General features: G+C 44.4%; 1 protein-coding gene across 1 annotated transcript in view; it reads right to left on the bottom strand.

Annotated features, from left to right (window-relative positions):
• Positions 1–313: 313 nt before the first annotated feature.
• Positions 314–20,096, bottom strand: part of LOC144774577 (heme oxygenase 1-like) — a 77,420-nt gene continuing 57,637 nt past the window's right edge. Inside the window, exon 5 of the mRNA XM_078659189.1 lies at positions 314–1,297. Coding sequence (XP_078515315.1) covers positions 1,161–1,297 — 137 coding nt within the window. The 3' untranslated portion in view covers positions 314–1,160. The remainder of the gene's footprint in view (positions 1,298–20,096) is intronic.

Below are 20,096 nucleotides of genomic sequence, written 5' to 3'. Positions count from 1 at the left end.
GGTACATTTTAGCAAGTAATCTGGTAAACCCACTGGGACCTTAATTTGCTTTAGACCACATAATAAACCATCAATCATTTTAGAATGCCAAATTTCTATTGAGGGTGTAAACGATCTTGACTGAAGGAACACAGTTAATAGTATCTTACAGTGACCAAGAACAAATGGGCATATGGGTATACTCTCAGCCACCCCACCACCATCAGCCAGGAAGCTCTTGTGTGCTTTGTCAAGATGTGTCCTGGATAAAGAGTATGCTAACAAGTACAAAGAAGCAACAGTTTGTACAACGTATATTTAGAAACCTCAAATGTTTGCACGCAGAAGTAAAAATAAAGGAAGTTTATTGTGCAACAAAGTGCGATATTTGTAAAAGTGAGGAAACCTTTTCAATTCACAGAAGGACTAAAAGCAGTACATTGTTTAGGTTTATTAAAAAAGTTTTTCATCTTTTTTTTTTAAACCAGTAATAAAAAAATCACTGTGATCAGACACCGTAGATTGCTTATGAAATGCGCAATTTGGTCAGAAAGACAATAAAAAAAAAATAATCAAACAATGAAAATGAAATAGCAATACACACACACACCCGTGGTGTAGCCTGCTGGAATGACAAAATGTTCAGTCCAGGTGCATTGGGGGATCTATTATTCAAATCCCCAGGGCTGCAGATCACTCCATGGTCTTGGCTTTGTAACAGTCACATGGTTTTTGAGGTTTATCAGAGCATGTGTTTCTCTCCCTTTCACACTGTCTAGCCCAGCAGTTCTTAACCTTTTGACTTCTGTGGACTCCCACTGAGTCATTATTGGAAACCGGGGACCCCTGGCCTAAGCAATTTCTACAATACACAAAAATACAGAAACAAGTGTACAATTACAAAAGCTCAAATATTGAAATATTTTGTTTAATTCACAATCAAATATAGAAAAAGTTTTCACAGTTTCGATTTTACTTCTTTATTTGTATATTCTTCATTACTTGTAATGTACTAATTGTATTATAAAATGTTGTAAAACAGCCGCAGACTCCCTGTGTAGGCCTCGCGGACTCCCACGGGACCTCAGACTACAGGTTAAGAACCGCTGCTCTTGGCCAGGGAAGATCTTCCCTAACTGGCTTTGCACCTCCAGGTCGGGCAGGCAGGTGGACCAGCACGCTCAGATGGCGTACATGCAGACAGCTACTACCGCAAGGAATAAAGCAGCCACTGCACCCCAGTGCAGCGAAGTGTCAGAGATGGACACGTGGGACGACATTCCGACCTTCTCATTCCTGTAAGTGGCTGGTCTAGACCCTAAAGCAACAAAAGGCAAGAAGGTGAGTAATGTTAATACGTTTGTGTGATATCAGAATCACATTTGATACTTTTATTGGCTTGTTAAGCATTGGTTTTACATGATTAATTATGACGGTTTACAATTATGGAATGCGTTGGATCTAAGTTAATTAAAATGTGTATTGACTACGGATTAGGACATATGCACCTTTCACATTTTTTGGGAATGTCAGGCTGATATTCTAGGCAGGGCGATTGGTTGACACTGCCAATAACCACATACTTCTTACTTCGCCGCTCTTAAAATATATTTTCTTGTCACGATAATTCACAGTACAGGATTTCATAATAAATTGTTTGGATCAAGGTCACAAGATGATTTTGTTTTGTGTTGGTGGTTGTGGTGGGATAATTGTTACAATCACGAAGTTATGATTGGTAAAACTGCTTCAGTCTCCCAAATCAGCTTTGAATTCAAGGCTGTCACAAAGAGGAGACAAACAGGCGGTCAGTAGGTTGACCAACTGGCATGGGTGTAAATTCAGGACGGTGAGTGTAAAAATTCAGGACAAAGGGTCAAAATTCAGAACAAAAATTTAAAACAAAAGGTACGTTTTACAGACCGATCAGAGGAGGTCGCTTGATAGTATATAAGTAAGTAAATAGACAATCACTGAAGTACAAGTCAAAATAAGTTTGTATTCGGTTGAGACAATCGTGCACTTCACGTTTTTTCAGTATGCGCGCAGCTTTGAGCAACTGTGCATGTCTTTTTGTGGTATATCATATGATCGATTTATATAGTTACTAAATTGTTGAATGGACACCGACATTCAACAATTCATGAGTATTTTGCTACGTAATTGTATTGAGGTTCGGCCACGGGGAATCTCCATGACTCATAAAAACAAACATTGAAAATGCAATAGGTCTACCCTTTGATTAAGTTAAAGCCATTTGCTTTGCTAATGGTAATGTATATCAAAGCAAATGGCTTTAACTTAATGAAAGGCGAGACCTATTGTGTAACTTAACACTGTTGCTATTGCCCCTGAAACACTCCCCCTACAATACTGCTAGACATAGAGCAGGCACAGTTCTTAGTAAGTGGCAAGATTACGTAAACTGAGTGATGAACTTTGAAATTAAGCTCACCTTTCAAATAAAATTGGAAAAAACTATTAGCTAAAAAAAATATCTAAGAAATAAGCCAAGCATAAACAGCACATGTGAGAGATAAAAATGATAATTTTGGATGATCGTTTTAGTACTTTTTCCATCAGCCCTCTTTGTTTTTGTGGCAGTCACGTCGGCAGAGATTGATACATAGGCTAGGTGTCCTCAAATGTCTTGTAGTTAAACCTCATGATCCCTGACGACCCTGGGCATCCCGCTCTGTGTAGGTACTAAATAGTTGGTATCTGGTGGAGCCCCGAGGAGTGCAACCGAAGGGTGGTTTTAACGAAGCAGTACCCTTTTACCTAACTTGCAGTAGATCTGTTGGCAGAATATATTAAACAAGCATTGAAAATGCAATAGGTCTCGCAATAGAAGAGTTTAACATTTTCCGTTTTGCAAATGGATGAGTGGCGTTGCATGGATGAGTGGCGTTGCGTGGGCGAGTGGCGTTGCGTGGGCGAGTGGCGTTGCGTGGGCGAGTGGCGTTGCGTGGGCGAGTGGCGTTGCGTGGGCGAGTGGCGTTGCGTGGGCGAGTAAATGAAGGGAAGCGAAAGAGAGAGAGAGAGTTAAGGGAGGGAGAGAGAGAGAGAGAGAAAGAGAGAGAAGGGAGAGAGAGAGAGTTATGGGAGGGAGAGAGAGAGAGAGTTATGGGAGGGAGAGAGAGAGAGAGAGAGAGTTATGGGAGGGAGAGAGAGAGAGAAAGAAAGAGAAGGGGGAGAAAGAGAGAGAGAAAGAGAGAGAAGGGAGAGAGAGAGAGAGAGAGAGAGAGTTATGGGAGAGAGAGAGAGAGAGAGTTATGGGAGGGAGAGAGAGAGAGAGAACAAGTGATACCAAAAAAAGTAAGCCATGCACGAGTGATTAACGAATGCTGATATTTTTAAGCCCACAGCAAATGTTACTTTGCCCAGTGGGAGAATATAAAAAATTGTTTGTAAAAAATTGACAGAGTGCGCAAACCACAGAGTTAATGGCCAATAAAAATAAATCCAAGAGCGACCATGTGAGTTTTAGGCAAAGGAGACGCTGAAGAGCCCCCGCTGCCTTGGTTTAAAACAAGCATTGAGAGCCTGGTGGGTGTTATTTATTATATTGCACACATTCTAAACGTAGTGTCCACAAGAGGTCTCGGATTCGACTCTCGAGTAAACCGATGCACGGTGAAGCAAAGTCATTTGACAACGATCACACATTTTGTCAAGCTGGGAACCTACGATGATTTGAGTGCAGTTTTCTTGATTAAATGTTGTTTTGTTGAGTCACTGGATAAATGTTGAGTCGGACACGCTGAAGAGCCCCCGCTGCCTTGGTTTAAAACAAGCATTGAGAGCCTGGTGGGGGGGGGGGGAGGGGGAGCCAGCGAGTGGGAGAGAAGGAGCATATGGGGATGGGGTGTGAGACGGTGGTCGTCCGGGGAGGAGGGGAGGAAGGGCTGGTGGCGCCAAGCAGAAAGCGGGAGAGTGTCAGCGTCTCAGCAGCAGCTGGCCTGCAGAAGTTACAGGGACTGCTCATGCAGTACACGGAAGCGGCCCAAAGTAATGGTTTTTAAACATTAACTTGACCCCACCTGCAATGACATTTCCTGTGTGAAGTCGACTCATTCCAAAGGTGATTCAATTCATATTGAGTAGTTAAGCTATGTTCATCTGGAAGCAGTTTTAAAAGGCCCTCTTCACTTCCCAAGTAAGAAAATGTCTAATGCACATGAAACGAGCGCACTTTCCCCACTACGAGAGCATGAAGCACGTGTGTTGAAGGGCACCTGTTAAGGCCAACGTGTTCAGGCTGACAAGGCACTCCCCACTCATCTTCCCAGTAACATTAGCTTCTCTTTACAGGAAAGTCAAAGCACAGCCGTGACATTTACCAAGAATACACACAACACTTACAAGTTTTAGACATAAAAAATCAATTACGATACAGCATGCTACAAAAGCTTTTTAAAGTTTTAACTTTTAAAAGGAAGCAATCTTTATTGTGAAAGTGAACTATGAAATTCTGTATACCTTTGTGAGCTGGGCCAGGGATATGGACGAAGAGGAGTCATTGATGTGTTTACAAAAAAACATTAAACAAACATTTTCAAGTTTCACAAAGTAAAGCATTGAAAAAATTGTCACCTGCTCCGAAATAAAATACAATTAAAAACGGGAGGGTTTTCTTCTGAAGAATGTCCTCGAGGAAAGAACAGATTTGTTAAGTGGAGATTTTCATGAAATGTAATCAGATAGACTTTAAGGTGGTTCCCAATGTCCTTCATGCTTGCAGGAGGGATACGAAAACAAAATTAGCTACACCAGATCAGCTCATATGAAAAATGATGGCAACAAAAACACAAAAAGACAAATGCGCTTGCAGCTGTATTTGAAGAATGGGCAGTACTTAAGAGATTGACATACAGTGTTGAATTCCTACTGCAAGTGGATGCGTGAAAAGTGCAAAACGAATAAGATCGAGAACAAGCTGCGAACAAAGCATCCGAAAGCAGCCTAAAGGGGAGAAAGGAGGGGTGAGTGTAAGCCGAGGTCACACGGCGGGCAGGGGAGGGGGCGGAGCGGGGAGAGCGAGAGCGGCATGTGGGTGTGAAGAAGCCGGGCCTTTGAAGTGAAGCTAAGCTTCACTTCAAAGGTGTCGGAGGAATGCGGGCGGCTGTGCACGCGCTTTTAAGCTCAATGCACATGCGCATTGAGCTTAAAAGTCACGGGCACTGCAAGGAATCGCCACGATTCCTTGCTTGTTAGTTAAAGCGTGGTTAGGCCGCAATAGGCTCGCAAGCTCGATGCGCATGCGCATCGACAGGCGAGACCTAAAAAAATAACTGCAGCGCCAAACCCCCAATTCCCGAGTGCTTAGTGACAAGGGAAAACTACACTGCCCAGCAGGTAGCTGATCGTGGTAGCACTTAATTTACAAGCAAATTAGATTAACATTTAAACAGGGAGAAAGTCTGGAACTGTCTCACTGACACTTACGTGTGAGCCATAGCAATTCTGGTTTACTGGTCTGTCACACCCTCAGCAAACGTGCGCCAGCCTCCCGGCCATCAGACTCCGCAGGAGCAGCAGGAGGAACAGCCTAGCTGTACAGTGTGGGCTCCATCCGCCGCCGGGGGTCCGTGGAATTGGGTACAGAGGTCGAGGGGTCAATTGATTTAAATGTACTGCCGAGTAGCCCAGCGCTTCCATGATTTGCCGGCCTCCCACAAGCTTAACTGCAGCCGGTGACTGTGATAGCAGGACGTCACTAACGCCTTGCGGCGCGTGCGTGCCTATTCAAACTCTGTAACTTTCCTGGTGCAGAGTAGATTCCAGGAAAGAGGTGCAAACTGCAGTATTTATTTCCTGCAAACATGAATTCAAATCTAGAGCAGCGCAGGTGAGCCGGCCACCGCAGGGCTGGTCCTAGCCATGGGCGGTATGGGCAGCTGCCCAGGGCCTCGCGCTCAGGGGGCCCCGCCACCGGCCCCGCAGTTGCGGGAATAAATAAATGAAGGGGGTAATTTGGAAAAGCGCTGCGCAGTGAGCACAGCACTCGCGCAGGGGCCGGGCCGCAGGCCCACAGGCAGCAGTAACTAACTAACTAAGGCAGGGAAGGAGGGAACATTACAACACTGTCTGCGCACGCACGCAAACCTGACCGTGACGCCTGCATGCACCCCCCACCACCTAGCTTGGTGGTGGTGGTGCGTCATGCGTGCGTGCCCTGGTGGTGACGTGATGCCGGCCTTGAATCCTCATGCAGGTGACAGTGGGTCCCAGGGCCGTCAATCTGGTAGCGCGCCAAAGCGCTACCAATGACGGCCCTGGACATGATTTTATGGCCAGCCCCCGCTCAGTGTGACGCACTCAGCATGCGCACACGCCATACGTGACCTGGCAGTCAGTCACTACTCGGATAGGGCGGCGGGCCGCGTGGGCAGGGCTGCAGGCAGGAGTCGGACGTCGTTGCGGGGCCCCGGCCTAGGCCTCCTCGTTGAGTCCGTCGTTGTTGAGTCTACGTTAAGGTAAGAGACCTGCTTCAGTTCAATTGTATTATATATTATTATACTTAAGTTAAAATGTCAAAAGATCGATGCTGAGAACAATGTGTAAATCTCCGGCATGCATCGAGCAGCTCTGACGGGCTGTGGATTTATGGGGCACCTGGCCTTTCCTCCTTTGTGTAAGCATATGTAGAATTGGGAGGCAGGGAGAGGAAGGAACAGCTCTGTATAGTAAAAGCTTAGCTTTTAATTTACCTCAGAGTGTGATGAAACCAATCATTCTCCCTCCTGCTATCACCCTCACCCACCTAGGTGGAGCGACCGAAGGCAAGATGAGAGCACCACTCTGGCCGTCTCTCGCACAAAATACCAAATCACTTCTCCCATAGTCATATTTCCTTTTAAGACTCTTTCAAACAAGCGTTCCCCAGTGGTGTAGCATGCTAGTCAGCCAGTAATGTTCTTCGGTGCCTTTACTGGGACCGGGATCTACTAGATAAATGCAATTAAAATGCGGTTGATTGAACACACAACATACCTTCTGGGGTTCTAGATAAATCTTGAAAGGTTTGTATATCCTTCTATTCAGTTAGTATTGCCCTACACCACTCTGCAGAGTACTTAATCTTTTCTGAGCACTATCAGCTAGTTCTTTTGGACAGATTGGCCGGGTTTGCTTATTCAGGCTGCAGCGGGCCAGCCTTTGAGATCACTGTGATGCATTTGCCCCCAAGAGTTACTTTGTTTTAATACTTGATTATGTGGCAGCTCTCACGCTCATGTCAGTTTGACAAACTGCTCACATCCTCATGCTTCAGGCCCACTGCATGTGAGGTAGCTCCTGCGCCAGCTCCCTCTCCTTCCTCACACTGTCCTTCATCGCATCCTCGAAAAGCAATACACATGCCAGCATTTTGCCTCAGATCACGGCTTGTGATCTGTCGGAAACCTTTCCTTATGAAGTGTGATGTTCATCATGCTCAGAACTAAGCCAAGGATCAGAGCTTCCCTGAGTTCATGTAGTCTTAGATATGGATGAAACCTTCTACATACTACTGGTCAGTGCTGTGCTGCATGCAGAGCCAAGATAGAAACAGAGTTACTCGTGGACCTCAGTGTCCATGGGTCTTGGAGGAGTCTCAAGCAATGGTGGGCCTGCAGCTGTTGATTGTACTTTTGTTTTTTATCTAACGATATCAATCATTTTTTGTTTGATGGGGGGAAGTGGCTGATAGTTTCATACTAACCTAGTGAGCCTAGGAGCTTTAGTTTGGGGGTTATGGTGTGAGGTGTGTTTTTCTACAGTACATTCGGCTGTGAAATGTATACTGCTGTTTTCTTGACCCTCTGGTTACTTTGGAGGCATGTCCAACTAATCATTCAAGGAGACGGCAAGTGTTACACTCATGGATATTTGCTCACCTGTTTTCCATTCCCTCTAATTTTTGTCCATGTTACTGATATCCACATTAGTTTGCTTCACTGATGCCAAATAACTAAGATCAAAAGTCCTCCGAAGTAACTTTCTGTGATGTCACTTGGAGGGGCCTCACATCTTCCCATTCGCCCGGGGCCTCAGAAGGCCTAGGACCGGCACTGGGCCACCGGGGTGCAGGCTCATGCAGCACATCTCTACTCAGCGCGAAGGATCACACACAACCTGAGGGCCCCCCCTGCAGCTCGGGGCCCCCCTCACTGCGTAGGCTGCGGGGGCCGGTGTTACGCCCCTGGGTCAAGTTAAGAGAGGAGCTGGCATGCTGCTTTCTAGCGCCAGAGACCACAAGGGGATCACAGAGTGACAACTCTGATGACTTCATGTCTGCAGCCAGCAGACTCTGAAGCCGGTGGACTTGCAGCAGCACTGAGACGCTCCCTCTGAGAGTGCCTACAGCTGCATGCCAGCAGAAGCACCACTGAGACCGTCACAAATGAAGCGCTGTGCCGAGCATGGGCACAGCCCCTGGCCCCTGTGAACTGGCAGCCTGGGGAAGTCACTCCCTAAGTCTCTCTGACTCTGCACTCAAGTTCACTCTGACCACTGCAGGCATATGTTTGAACAATACAAACACAAAGAAAGGCAGGGTGTGGGGCAATTGTGACTGCACCTATCATACAATTGGGTTGTAGTTAGTCTTACTCTCAGGGTTCAGGGGTCTGAGGCTCAATACCCCTATGCCTCCTGGGAAACAATATCCTACAATTCTTGACAATACAATATGATACAGCACACCAATCAAGGGCCATCAAACTTAATATTAGATGAAAAAATGTATGTTTTAACAATAGTAGACCGTAATTCCAATTAGTTTACATCAAAGTGAGGCATATTTTTCTTAATTTATATTTCAGACATTTGAAACACTCAAAAAAGTCATGGATGTAGGTTAACTTGTTCCATCCACAAAGAGGGAATAACTCACATGAAATCATTTGAGATGAATGGTGTGTGTCAAATCTCATCTCCTTTCAGAAGTAAAACCCAAGCTGTCAGTAACCCATGTTCTCTGGTGCCCTGTACTATAGCCACTCTTCAAAAAAATATCTGGAGCAATTTGCAGAGGTCATAAGGGCATTAACTTTGACAGCTCGAGCAGCCAGTGCAGCCTAGGTCTCACACGCAACAGAAACAAGGAAATTATAGGGGACATTCACTCTTTTACATTGTACATTTTCAGTTGGTTAATGCAATTATTGCAGAAGTATTGTGTATAATTATAGAGAGATTAGAGTCCTGGTACAGGGGGAATAATGACGTATGTGTTACAGTGCAATGACGTCCCAGCCTGTGACTAAAACCACTGTGAAAATGCATGTTATTGTTTTAAAATTGTATTACACACAATTTACAAGAGAAGTTGCACTGTACAGGCATCCATTTCAGGGGTTTTGCAGCAGTAAAGATATTTTTAGAGCTTCTCATTGATCAAAAGTGTATACTTTCTGGTATTTATCTTTTTCCATTCACTCTTTGCCTGGTTTTACTCACAAGAAAGTATCACTCAAAGGGTCACACATTTGATAGGTGGATGCCACCTGTAAGTGTACGGAAACCTTGAAAATGTCACACATAAGCAATCTGAAAACTTGGCAGCTATGGCTTTCAAGTTAAGTTATAGTGCCTGAGCTGAGCTCTACAATGCAGTCGCTATCTGCACAAAGTTGCGTTGAGCGTCAGTAAGGCAGGCTCCGTTCTGGGGCCTCTCTCACATCCTAGTGCCTTTCAATTTCTGGTGCTTTGCAGCAGTTTTAAGATCTTGCTCAAATGGATGTAACTTCTGATATTTATATGTTTCCCTCATCTTCATTGGTTGATTTTGCTCCCGAAAAAGTGTCACTCATAGTCATTGCAGTGGTGGCCGACATAAATAAAAAGTGGTGGTGTGGATGGAGGGGACATGGGGGGAGCGCGGGGAGTTAATAATAAATAAATAAAGCTCACCTGATGCTGCCGGCCGCCTCATGCCTTGGTGCTCCTGTGCTTCCTGCTCCGAGCAGTCTCCCTGGGACAGCATCAAAGACTCCCCATCGAATCCTCGCGCTGCTCTCATGCTAGATTATTAAATACGACAGCAGCGCGGGGATTAACCTGAGCAGGTTGGTTTAACGATCGCTCAGGCACAGGGAGTCTGTGCTGTTTCTCCATCCCAGCTGTGCAATACAGCTGGGTTGGAGAAACCTAGCTGTGCATGTCTGTTTGGTCAGGCGACATGCACACTTAGCAGTGCACATCACTCCACCCCATCTGCCATGGCCCTGTCCCACCCCTCCCTACACACGCTGGCTCAGCCAGCAGCTGAAAAATAAAATAATAATAAAATATTGTTTTATTTTTCAGCTATTGGCTCTGAGCAAGCGGGCTTTTGTCTTTTGTGTTTTCCCTGCTCTGTTTGTGTTCTGTGCAGGAGTGGCTAAGAGTAAGAAGGTTTCTACTTCCACCATCAGTTGATGGGTGCGTTTGGCAGTTCACCAGTCCTATAAGTCGGTGGGTCTGGCTCCTCTGACTCGAGTCCAGAGGCACTCCACTCGGTCTGTGTGCACTTCCTTTGCTGAGGCGCCTGGTGTCTCTATCCTGTAGATTTGCAGAGTGGATACCTGGCAGTCGTATCATACTTTTATCAAACTGGGCGCCTAAATGTGTTACTTGTCTCTATGGACAGTTTTGCTGTTGGTGCAAAAAGGTCCCATGATGCTTGTTTCCGGTCCAGGGAAGACATGGCTTGGCAGTTCTGGCTGGACTGTTCCTTTGATGCATAGGGTAAAGACTGATTTGCATATAGCTGTGTCTGAACTGGGGTGGCGAAGTGAGCTAAAGAACGATGATGGATTCAACCCAGATCTTTGACTGAGGGTGAGTGTCTTAAACGTTTCAGCACTCCGTCCATCATCTCCTTGTGTTTGCTTTGTTCGCCCTAAGTTGGCAGGATATGCCCAGATGTGGGTCACTTGCTCACTTTACCACTGGATTCAAGCTAGTCTGGCTAATGAGGGCTGTTAGCCCGAAACCGGTCCCAGGATGCTTGTTTCCGGTCCAGGGAAGAGGAAGACATGGCTTGGCAGTTCGGACTGGACTGTTCCCATGAGGCACAGGGTCAAGACTGATTTGTCATAGAGCTGTGTCTGAACTGGGGTGGCGAAGTGAGCTAAAGAGCGATGATGGATTCAACCCAGATCTGTGACTGGGGGTGAGTGTCTGAAAAGTTTCAGCGCTCCGACCATCATCTCCTTGTGTTTGCTTTGTTCGCCCTAAGTTTGCAGGGTATGCCCGGACGTAGTTCCCTTGCTCACTTTGCCACTGGATTCAAGCTAGCCTGACTGATGAGGGCTGTTAGCCCGAAACCGGTCCCAGGATGCTTGTTTCCGGTCCAGGGAAGACATGGCTTGGCAGTTCGGGCAGGACTGTTCCCATGAGTCACAGGGTCAAGACTGATTTGCATATAGCTGTGTCTGAACTGGGGTGGCAAAGTGAGCTAAAGAACGATGGTAGATTCAACCCAGATCTGTGACTGGGGGTGAGTGTCTGAAAAGTTTCAGCGCTCCGTCCATAATCTCCTAGTGTTTGCTTTGTTCGCCCTAAGTTGGCAGAGTATGCCCAGACATGGGTCCCTTGCTCACTTTGCCACTGGATTCAAGCTAGCCTGGCTGATGAGGGCTGTTTACCCGAAACCGGTCCCCGGATGTTTGTTTCCGGTCCAGGGGAGACATGGCTTGGCAGTTCTGGCTGGACTGTTCCCATGAGGCACAGGGTCAAGACTGATTTGTCATAGAGCTGTGTCTGAACTGGGGGGGTGAAGTGAGCTAAAGAACTATGATGGATTCAACCCAGATCTGTGACTGGGGGTGAGTGTCTGAAAAGTTGCAGTGCTCCGTCCATCATCTCCTTGTGTTTGCTTTGTTCGCCCTAAGTTGGCAGCATATGCCCAGGCGTGGGTCCCTTGCTCACTTTGCCACTGGATTCAAGCTAGCCTGTCAGATAAGGGCTGTCAGCCCGAAACCGGTCCCAAGATACTTGTTTCCTGTCCAGGGAAGTCATGGCTTGGCAGTTCGGGCTGTACTGTTCCCATGAGGCACAGGGTCAAGACTGATTTGCATATAGCTGTGTCTGAACTGGGGTGGCGAAGTGAGCTAATGAACGATGATGGATTCAACCCAGATCTGTGAATGGGGTGAGTGTCTGAAAAGTTGCAGCGCTCCGTCCATCATCTCCTTGTGTTTGCTTTGTTCGCCCTAAGTTGGCAGGATATGCCCAGACGTGGGTCCCTTGCTCACTTTGCCACTGGATTCAAGCTAGCCTGGCTGATGCGGGCTGTTAACCCAAAACAGGTCCCGGGATGCTTGTTTCCGGTCCAGGGAAGACATGGCTTGGCAGTTCGGGCTGGACTGTTCCCATGAGGCACAGGGTCAAGACTGATTTGCATATAGTTGTGTCTGAACTGGGATGGCGAAGTGAGCTAAAGAACGATGATGGATTCAACCCAGATCTGTGAATGGGGGTGTGTCTGAAAATTTTCAGTGCTCCGTCCATTATCTCCTTGTGTTTCCTTTATACAATTACTTAGTCCATGTTTAGCCTGATAATCTGGCATGAATCCTAGACCATGGCGGCTCCTTCTAGGAGGTGGAGGAGCGTCACCCCACTGCTTTAAGAGAAGTGCAGCGGAAAAATAAAAAGATAATTACAGGGTTATTATCATTTTATTTTTTACTACGGGCTGGGTTATGGCAGGGCAGGGCTAAGGTTACGGGGGAGGAGTGGTTTGTCTACTCCAAATGCGCATGACTGCTTGGCCGGCCCTCTTGGGCCGGCCTAACAGTCCTGCATACTTTGCATCTTCCTACTAGGCTTGCTTTGTACAGCCTTGTGAAGAACATGCAAAGCCTCACAATCCCCAACTGAACGCCGAACCACTGACCTCAGACCAATCACAATGCTGCATTGTAGTGTTGTGAACGTATCTAGGACCCTATTTAAATATTCCCGATTCATGCCCTTATCTGGTTATAACAAATCATATCCTTATAAAGGCATAAGAATCATATCTATATTTAGTCATAGCCAATGCAGTCCAAATACGGCAAGGCTACTCCCATAGACTCCTAGAAAGTACAATGCGTTCTTTAAATATACCAAGCCTCCAGCAGCCCGGGAAATCCCCCCTGATTTTGTTTTGATTTGTCCAAGAAGTCCTGGAGTCCTGAAAGAACTGTAAGTTCTTAGTGACGTCTTATGTCCAACCTTACGTCAAACTCGGCACCTTCCCAGGTATAAATATACCAGCGTTTGCCTTAAGCAAACACACGGTGGTTTGGAGCAGATTGGCTATCTACTTACCCGAAGCCCAGCTGTAACGAGAGCCGAAGGAAGCCGACCCTCCCATTGACGCACTGAGAGACGCTGTCTTTTCTCCTGCCGAGAAATCCAGCTCCAGTGTTTCCCGTCGCCCTTGCGGGTTTCTGGGAGATTGAGTCCTGAGAACGAGATAAAAGACCTCCTTCATTCTATAACCAAGGTACGGAGCTGATTAGATCCTCAGAGACTTCTTGATTCAGATTCTTGGCAAAAACTATCTTAACTTAAACTGCAGCTCACTTACTCCTTCCCACGTACTAAGCTTAGATTAGGTACACCGGGGTAGGCGTATCTTAGAAGCACCAGTTGAGTACGTTTAGTCAATGATTTTATGTATGTATATATTTTATCCGTTTTAAGTATCTTATGGCTTAGAAACCATATAAATGCTTTTACAGTATTATTTCATAATACTCCTTTTACTGTATGCACTTTACTTTATGACACGTATTGCAATTGTGTCAATTAACTTCTCTTGCACGGGAAAGAGGACTGCTCAATAAATAACAACTTTATTGAAAACGCCCGTCTCTCTATTTCTCTGCACTCCTGGTGAAACTAAGCATGCACGATTGACTGAGTGAAATAGTTGTCGATTGTTTTCCGCGACTCTGGAGATATACTCCTTATTTTGGGGGGAGCAAAGTTGTCATGTTTATGCGGTTGTCAGAAACTAATCCCTTCTTGTCGATTCAGGAAAGTTAACTCCTTCCTGTTCACTCGAGAAAGTTTCTAGTGACCTCTGAGCTAGCTGGCATACCTAATTAAGTCTAACATATTCAGTAGAGACCTAGATCACCTCAGTCCTACGTCGAAACTATCGTTTATGTTATTCCAATGCGCAGAGCCTATTGGGAATATAGGAACTACACTACATGGCGCCCAACGTTTGGTAAGGCGATAATCTAACGCTAGATACTAGAGTAACTCAGTCGTGCTTTTCACACAGACCCCTTTTTTCCGTAAAAACTCCAATAGACGTCTGGAGTGGGTAAAAGGTTAATATCCGCCAAAACTTAGTGGGATGAGAATCCTATGTATTAGTTTTTTGGTTTAGTCAACGTTGAACGATACAGTGTTCCAAAATATTGTGCAGCTAATCTTTGTTTCCTTGAAACTTGTTCTGCAACAAAAACTTTCTGTCAGTAAAATGGTGGAAAGTGACGATGAAAGGAAGAGAGCTAGAATAGCAGCTCAACTTTTAGCGGATGAAACAAGTCTCCGAAATGAAGACCCGAATGTCATAATCATTCCGGTAAACGTAAGAAGAACTATAACTCTTAAACTTATAGAAAATGGACTATCATCAAGAGGTGGTACAGTCATATTTGTGGTAGAGGCCCATGAATATCGGCAGACAGAGGTATTCTATTCATGGATACATTTTCCGGCAGCACATGCTGTGACACAAGATTTCCACTATTACAAAATAGAGGAACCTCCAACGGAATATGCCCCTTTCGAGGACGTTGAAATTTCACTAACATACCAAGAGCACCTGCTCTGGTTTAATGGCGCCCTAAAACATCAAATTCACATTACCAGGCTCGGTCCACTAGGTAGACCAGGAGACACATGGCCGGTTCTAGCCAGCTATACACCACATCCTGACATTGAAAAAATGTCCTGCGAAGAACTTTTTGTTAGACTAAAAGAATTAACAAAAGCATATAGAGAATTAGTTCAATTAACACTTGACGGTACTACCTGCCGCCAGAAATTGAAAGAAACAGATATAGCAGAACAACCTTTTGAACTTGCCAGAATCATTGAAAAATCCTATGAAGAATTAGGTAGAGATAGTTTGGGTGGGAAACCACTAAAACCCCAACTAACTGAAAACCGCGAAAAAACATTTATCAAGAATAATCTCAATACTACAAAAAAGAAGTGGGAGGGTAACAAACAAACCACTCCCAGAGAAAAACAGTTTCAGTCCAGAGGAAGGTCTCCTCAACGGAGAGATAGATCTCCAGAACGAGGAGATAAGTCTCCCCACAGGGAGCCCTCTGAGAAAAGATACAACCTTAGAGATAGGGATCAATTAAGAAAACCTGACAGATATCAAGATAATGATACACGTTCCTCTCGATCTTTTCAGACTTCCTCACAGAAATCGGAAAGAAGAGGACGGTCAGAACACAAGGAAGAGCACGTCAAGTCCAAAGACAAGGAACCTGCTCATCCAAGTAAAAAATTATAATTTCCAAAGAAGAAGGTAGCTAGTATTAAAATAAAACATGCCGACGATTCTGAGGACACAACTGAAAAACGGAGAATGGGCCCAGACAATGCTAGACAGCGCAGCAGAAGTGACCATAGCTCGCAAGATCCTGATGAATCTTCTGGAGACAGTGGACACGAATGAATACATTCAAGTGGAAACTGCAGACACCAGAGTTAGCATACCCCATAAATTATATGAAATAACATTACGTATAGAGGGGGACAAAACTAGGAAATTAAAGGGTCTCTTTTGGGATAACCTTTTTCGAAAGGCTATGATATCCTTCTAGCAGAAAAAGACTGGCCACCAGAGTTTGTCAGGGAGTGCCCACATGGCGAAGAAATGATTATGCGTGCCTTCTCAAATCAAATTCCAATTCATAAAAAATACACATTTGCTAGAAAATGGGCAGTAGCCCAAGCCTCTGCATTATATAAAAATCATGTAGGATGGGATGAGGATTCTCCTCACCATAAAATTCAGTTAAAAAATCAACCGACTGCACAAAGGCAGTATCCTGTTAAGCAAGAAGCTAAAAAACAAGTCAGGGAGATCTTAGATCAACTTGAATATCAGGGGGTGATTGAAACATGCACCTCATAAATGAACAATCCTTTGTTTCCTGTCTCCAAGCCAGACGATTCATATCGTCTAGTTTTGGACTACAGACACCAAAACTCATGCTGCAAAACATTTGCAGTACAAAACTCACACAGTGCAGCACTAATGAATAACATCGTGCGCAAAAAATATAAAACAACATTAGATATCTCAAATGGTTTCTTTTGTCAAAACATTGCACCTGAAAGTAGGTATTTGACCGCTTTCTCAACAATGGGGGCACAAAAACCAATTCTGTCGACTCCCACAGGGATTCAAGAATAGCCCAGGATTATTTTCAGCAAGGGTAACAGAGTTACTACAAATGTATGATAATGAGGCATTATCTTATGTCGATGACATCTATCTTACAGACGACGACCTGGAGACACACTTGAAAAGAGTGAACACCATTATACTTGGGTTCGCAGCTGAAGGGTACAAATTCAACTTTAAAAAGTCACGAATTGCCCACCTAACTGTCCTGTTTTTAGGATATGAATTATCAAGTGAAGGCAAAAGCCTAGCAGACAACTTCTTAGAGAAGTGTGCAGTACTCCAAGCTCCAAAAACGCTGAAGAACTTACAATCAATTCTAGGTTTCCTGAATTTCGGGAGAACATACATTGTAAACTATGCAGAGAGGGTTAAACCTCTCTACGAATTAATAAAACCTGATTTCAAACCAATCAATTGGACTCAGAAACATACAGAAATTTTACGAACATTACAAACAGACATGTTAACTAAAACAAAACTGCAAACACACGCAAACGAACGCAAACGAACGCAACCTTGTAATCCGAGTCATCCCAGGAAGATGCGGATTCACGTACCTGACCTCTAACGAGGGAGAAACGGTACCAATAGCTTATAAATCACACAAGCTGAAATGAAATTCAGTTCTACTGAAAAAATTCTGACTGCGGTTCAAACTGCTGTAGCAAAAGAAAGAGCCCTCGCACAAGGTAAACGTATAATAATCGTTACACCGGTACCTGCCCTAGAAGCGGTAACAAGAGCAAGCATTCCGAATGCTAAAGCGTTACATCCGAGATGGATACAATGGGTTAATTCTCTTGCTGCATCAGACGTAGTATACGAATTCGATCCTAACTTAAAAACACAGGAATTTCTCCAATATGAAAATGAATGTCCTCTGCCGACTGAAATCCTGCCTCTCGAACATTACGGCTGTATAATATATACAGACGGTTCAGCACAACCCGCAGTTGGGGGTAAACAAGCCTATGGTGCTGCGTGCGCGATTGTTAAAGGTCGTTGGCACGAAGGAAAATTTAGACCACTGGTCATAAAAACACAAACACTCGAAGACAGTACAGCTCAGCGAGCTGAACTACAGGCTTTTAAGATGGCGCTTGAAAATACCGATCGCGAATTCCCCACAATAATAGTGTGCGATTCATATTACTGCATTCAGTCTTACAATGAATACTTGCAGAACTGGGTTCAAAACGGCTTCAAAGATGCAAAATGTGGCACAATCAAGCATAAAATGCTTTGGGAACAAGTAGTTCTTTTACAGAAAGAACTATAAAAGACTCACGTGATACATACACTGAGTCATCAACGTGATGGCGTTCACGTTGCAGGGAATTCATTGGCTGATGAGGCCGCGAAAGCAGCTGTGCAAACGGCTTCCGTAGCTGCCATCACCAGGTCAAAAACAAAAATAGACAGCGAGATAATGCTAGCTGTCAGTGCTTCAGTAAAAGACAGTGGTAAAACACTCCCGAAAGGGTAAAGTACTCATACAAAACTGATGCGAATAATGTTCCTTTTGCTCGAATCCCTGGAGTGGGGGATAGGGCAAGTCCAAACATGGAACACAGGTTAGGACTAATCTTAGCGGCACATGAAGGGCTCGCTTCTGCACATGCTGGTGTTTCCGCCACAGTATAGTTATTAAAACAGAGATACTGGTGGCCACGCATGAGAAAACAAACTAGAAACTATGTTTTAGAATGTGAAATATGCCAAAAAATGAAGATATCAACAGTGAAACGACCAGCACAGACGCCCCTTCTGATCTCGGATAAACCATTAGCATGTGTTTACCTGGACCACTGTGGTCCCTTACAAAGGGATGGCAACTATAAATATATCATGGTCGCAGTGGATTCCTGCACGAGATTCTTTTGGATGTGGCCCCAGCGTTCGGCTGACGCCAGAACTGTTATAAAAGATTTGCGAGTCTTTATCGGCACATACGCAATTGGCATGCTACATTCTGACCAGGGTCCTGCGTTTAGCTCTCGAGCTTACAAGGAGGCCATGACCAGCATGGGCATTGCATTGCGGTTCTCTAGTCCATTCCATCCCGAGGGAAATGCGGTAGTGGAGAGAAAAAAACGTGACATAAAGCAATCTATAACAGCGAGGGGATTAGGTTCGGGTGACGGATGGGTCAAACATCTAACAAGTGTCCAACGTAGTCTTAATAATCTGCCAAGAAATTCTCTAGGAGGTATCACTCCATACGAACTTTTGTTTGGTACCAGAATTATCATTCATGACCTTGATCGTCAGACTTCAGTGGTGAAACAAAAAACCTTTGATATCAAAGATCGTTTGGCTCTTTTACAGGACTTGAATGAAACAAGAAGAAGTCTAAGTAACATAAAGCTAAAGCCAACGGCCACTGAAGAAAAACCACCTGTCCCAGCAAGACCTGTCTGGATTCCAAAGATTGGGGATCTGGTCAGAGAAAGGATCGCGGTGAAGAAGGAATTTGGGCCTTCTTACAGAAAAGCAGTACCTGTCTTAGCTGTCAGCGGAACAAGATCAGTAGTACTACCGCCCCTTGCTGGTAAAAAGGAGAACAGAGTTGTATCAATCGACCTGGTAAAACCACAATCATGTGGAAAATAATAAGTAGTAGGCCCAGTGGACTCCCAAGAAGTAGCAGAAGACCAAACCTTGCTACAATCCAAGAGGTTCAAACTGAGAGACTAATCACATTTGATAAACCTGCAGTGAATAAAAAAGGACTATGCAACAAAGCCATGGAACTTATGCCTCTTGAAACCCAAATTGCAACAGTTCGTCAAGAAACACCAGTCTACAATGATGTAGCCTCTGAACATACATATCCAAAGATTAATGAAAATCCGGAAGCAATTCCAACAATTGACAGAACTGCATCTGGCTACTTCATCAATTTCGATGACTTTTCTGATGATCCAAGTTAACATGAAGAAACGCCAGGAACAAAAACTTTCAAAGAAAAAATGACTGAACTCTTTCATCAACTCAAAGAAACATATCTGATTTCACCATGGATTGAATTATGGATTGTGTTAGGTGTACTTTTCCTCCTTCTGTGGCTCATCTTGATTTTAAGTTTGGGTAGATTTATTGATGGAAAACATAGTACAATGGACACAGCAAGTCAGAACATCAACTTGGTCCTAAAGCCTCACAGATCTTCTCACATTAAAAAAAGAGAACTATCATCAGTGAACATCACAGCCATTCCTATACCTGGTGGTGTAGCATGGGACACAACTGATTGCGAAATCTATGGCCCGGTTGAACTCTTGAAATATCTACATCAGTTCAAGGTTTCATTAAGTGATTTTGTATCACCTAGTACTTTCTCTGATGATTGGGACTTTGAAAATATTAATAATATGATGTCAGATTTAGAAATGTCAGCAAAATTCACAGAGCATGATTATTTAGAAGGCTCATCAAATTATGAAGAAATGTATTGTTATAATCATTATGGTCATCACTATTTGCATAAATCTGCGAATCCAAGAAATGTTTTTACTTATAACCAATGGGAACATTGTCCCACACCGCTAAAAGGCAGTTCGAAAACATTTTATGAGAAATTTCCATACTTTTCAGGGTTTAACAACACTGATCCAGAAACGTTTTATTTCAAAATGCTAAATAAGACAGGAATGAAAAACATGTTGACAAATACTAAATTGATTTATTCTGAAAAATGTTATGA

Source organism: Lissotriton helveticus, chromosome 1_1, assembly GCF_964261635.1.
Source record: "Lissotriton helveticus chromosome 1_1, aLisHel1.1, whole genome shotgun sequence".
Taxonomy (NCBI): Eukaryota; Metazoa; Chordata; class Amphibia; order Caudata; family Salamandridae; genus Lissotriton; species Lissotriton helveticus.
This window is presented reverse-complemented; position numbering and strand designations above follow the sequence as displayed.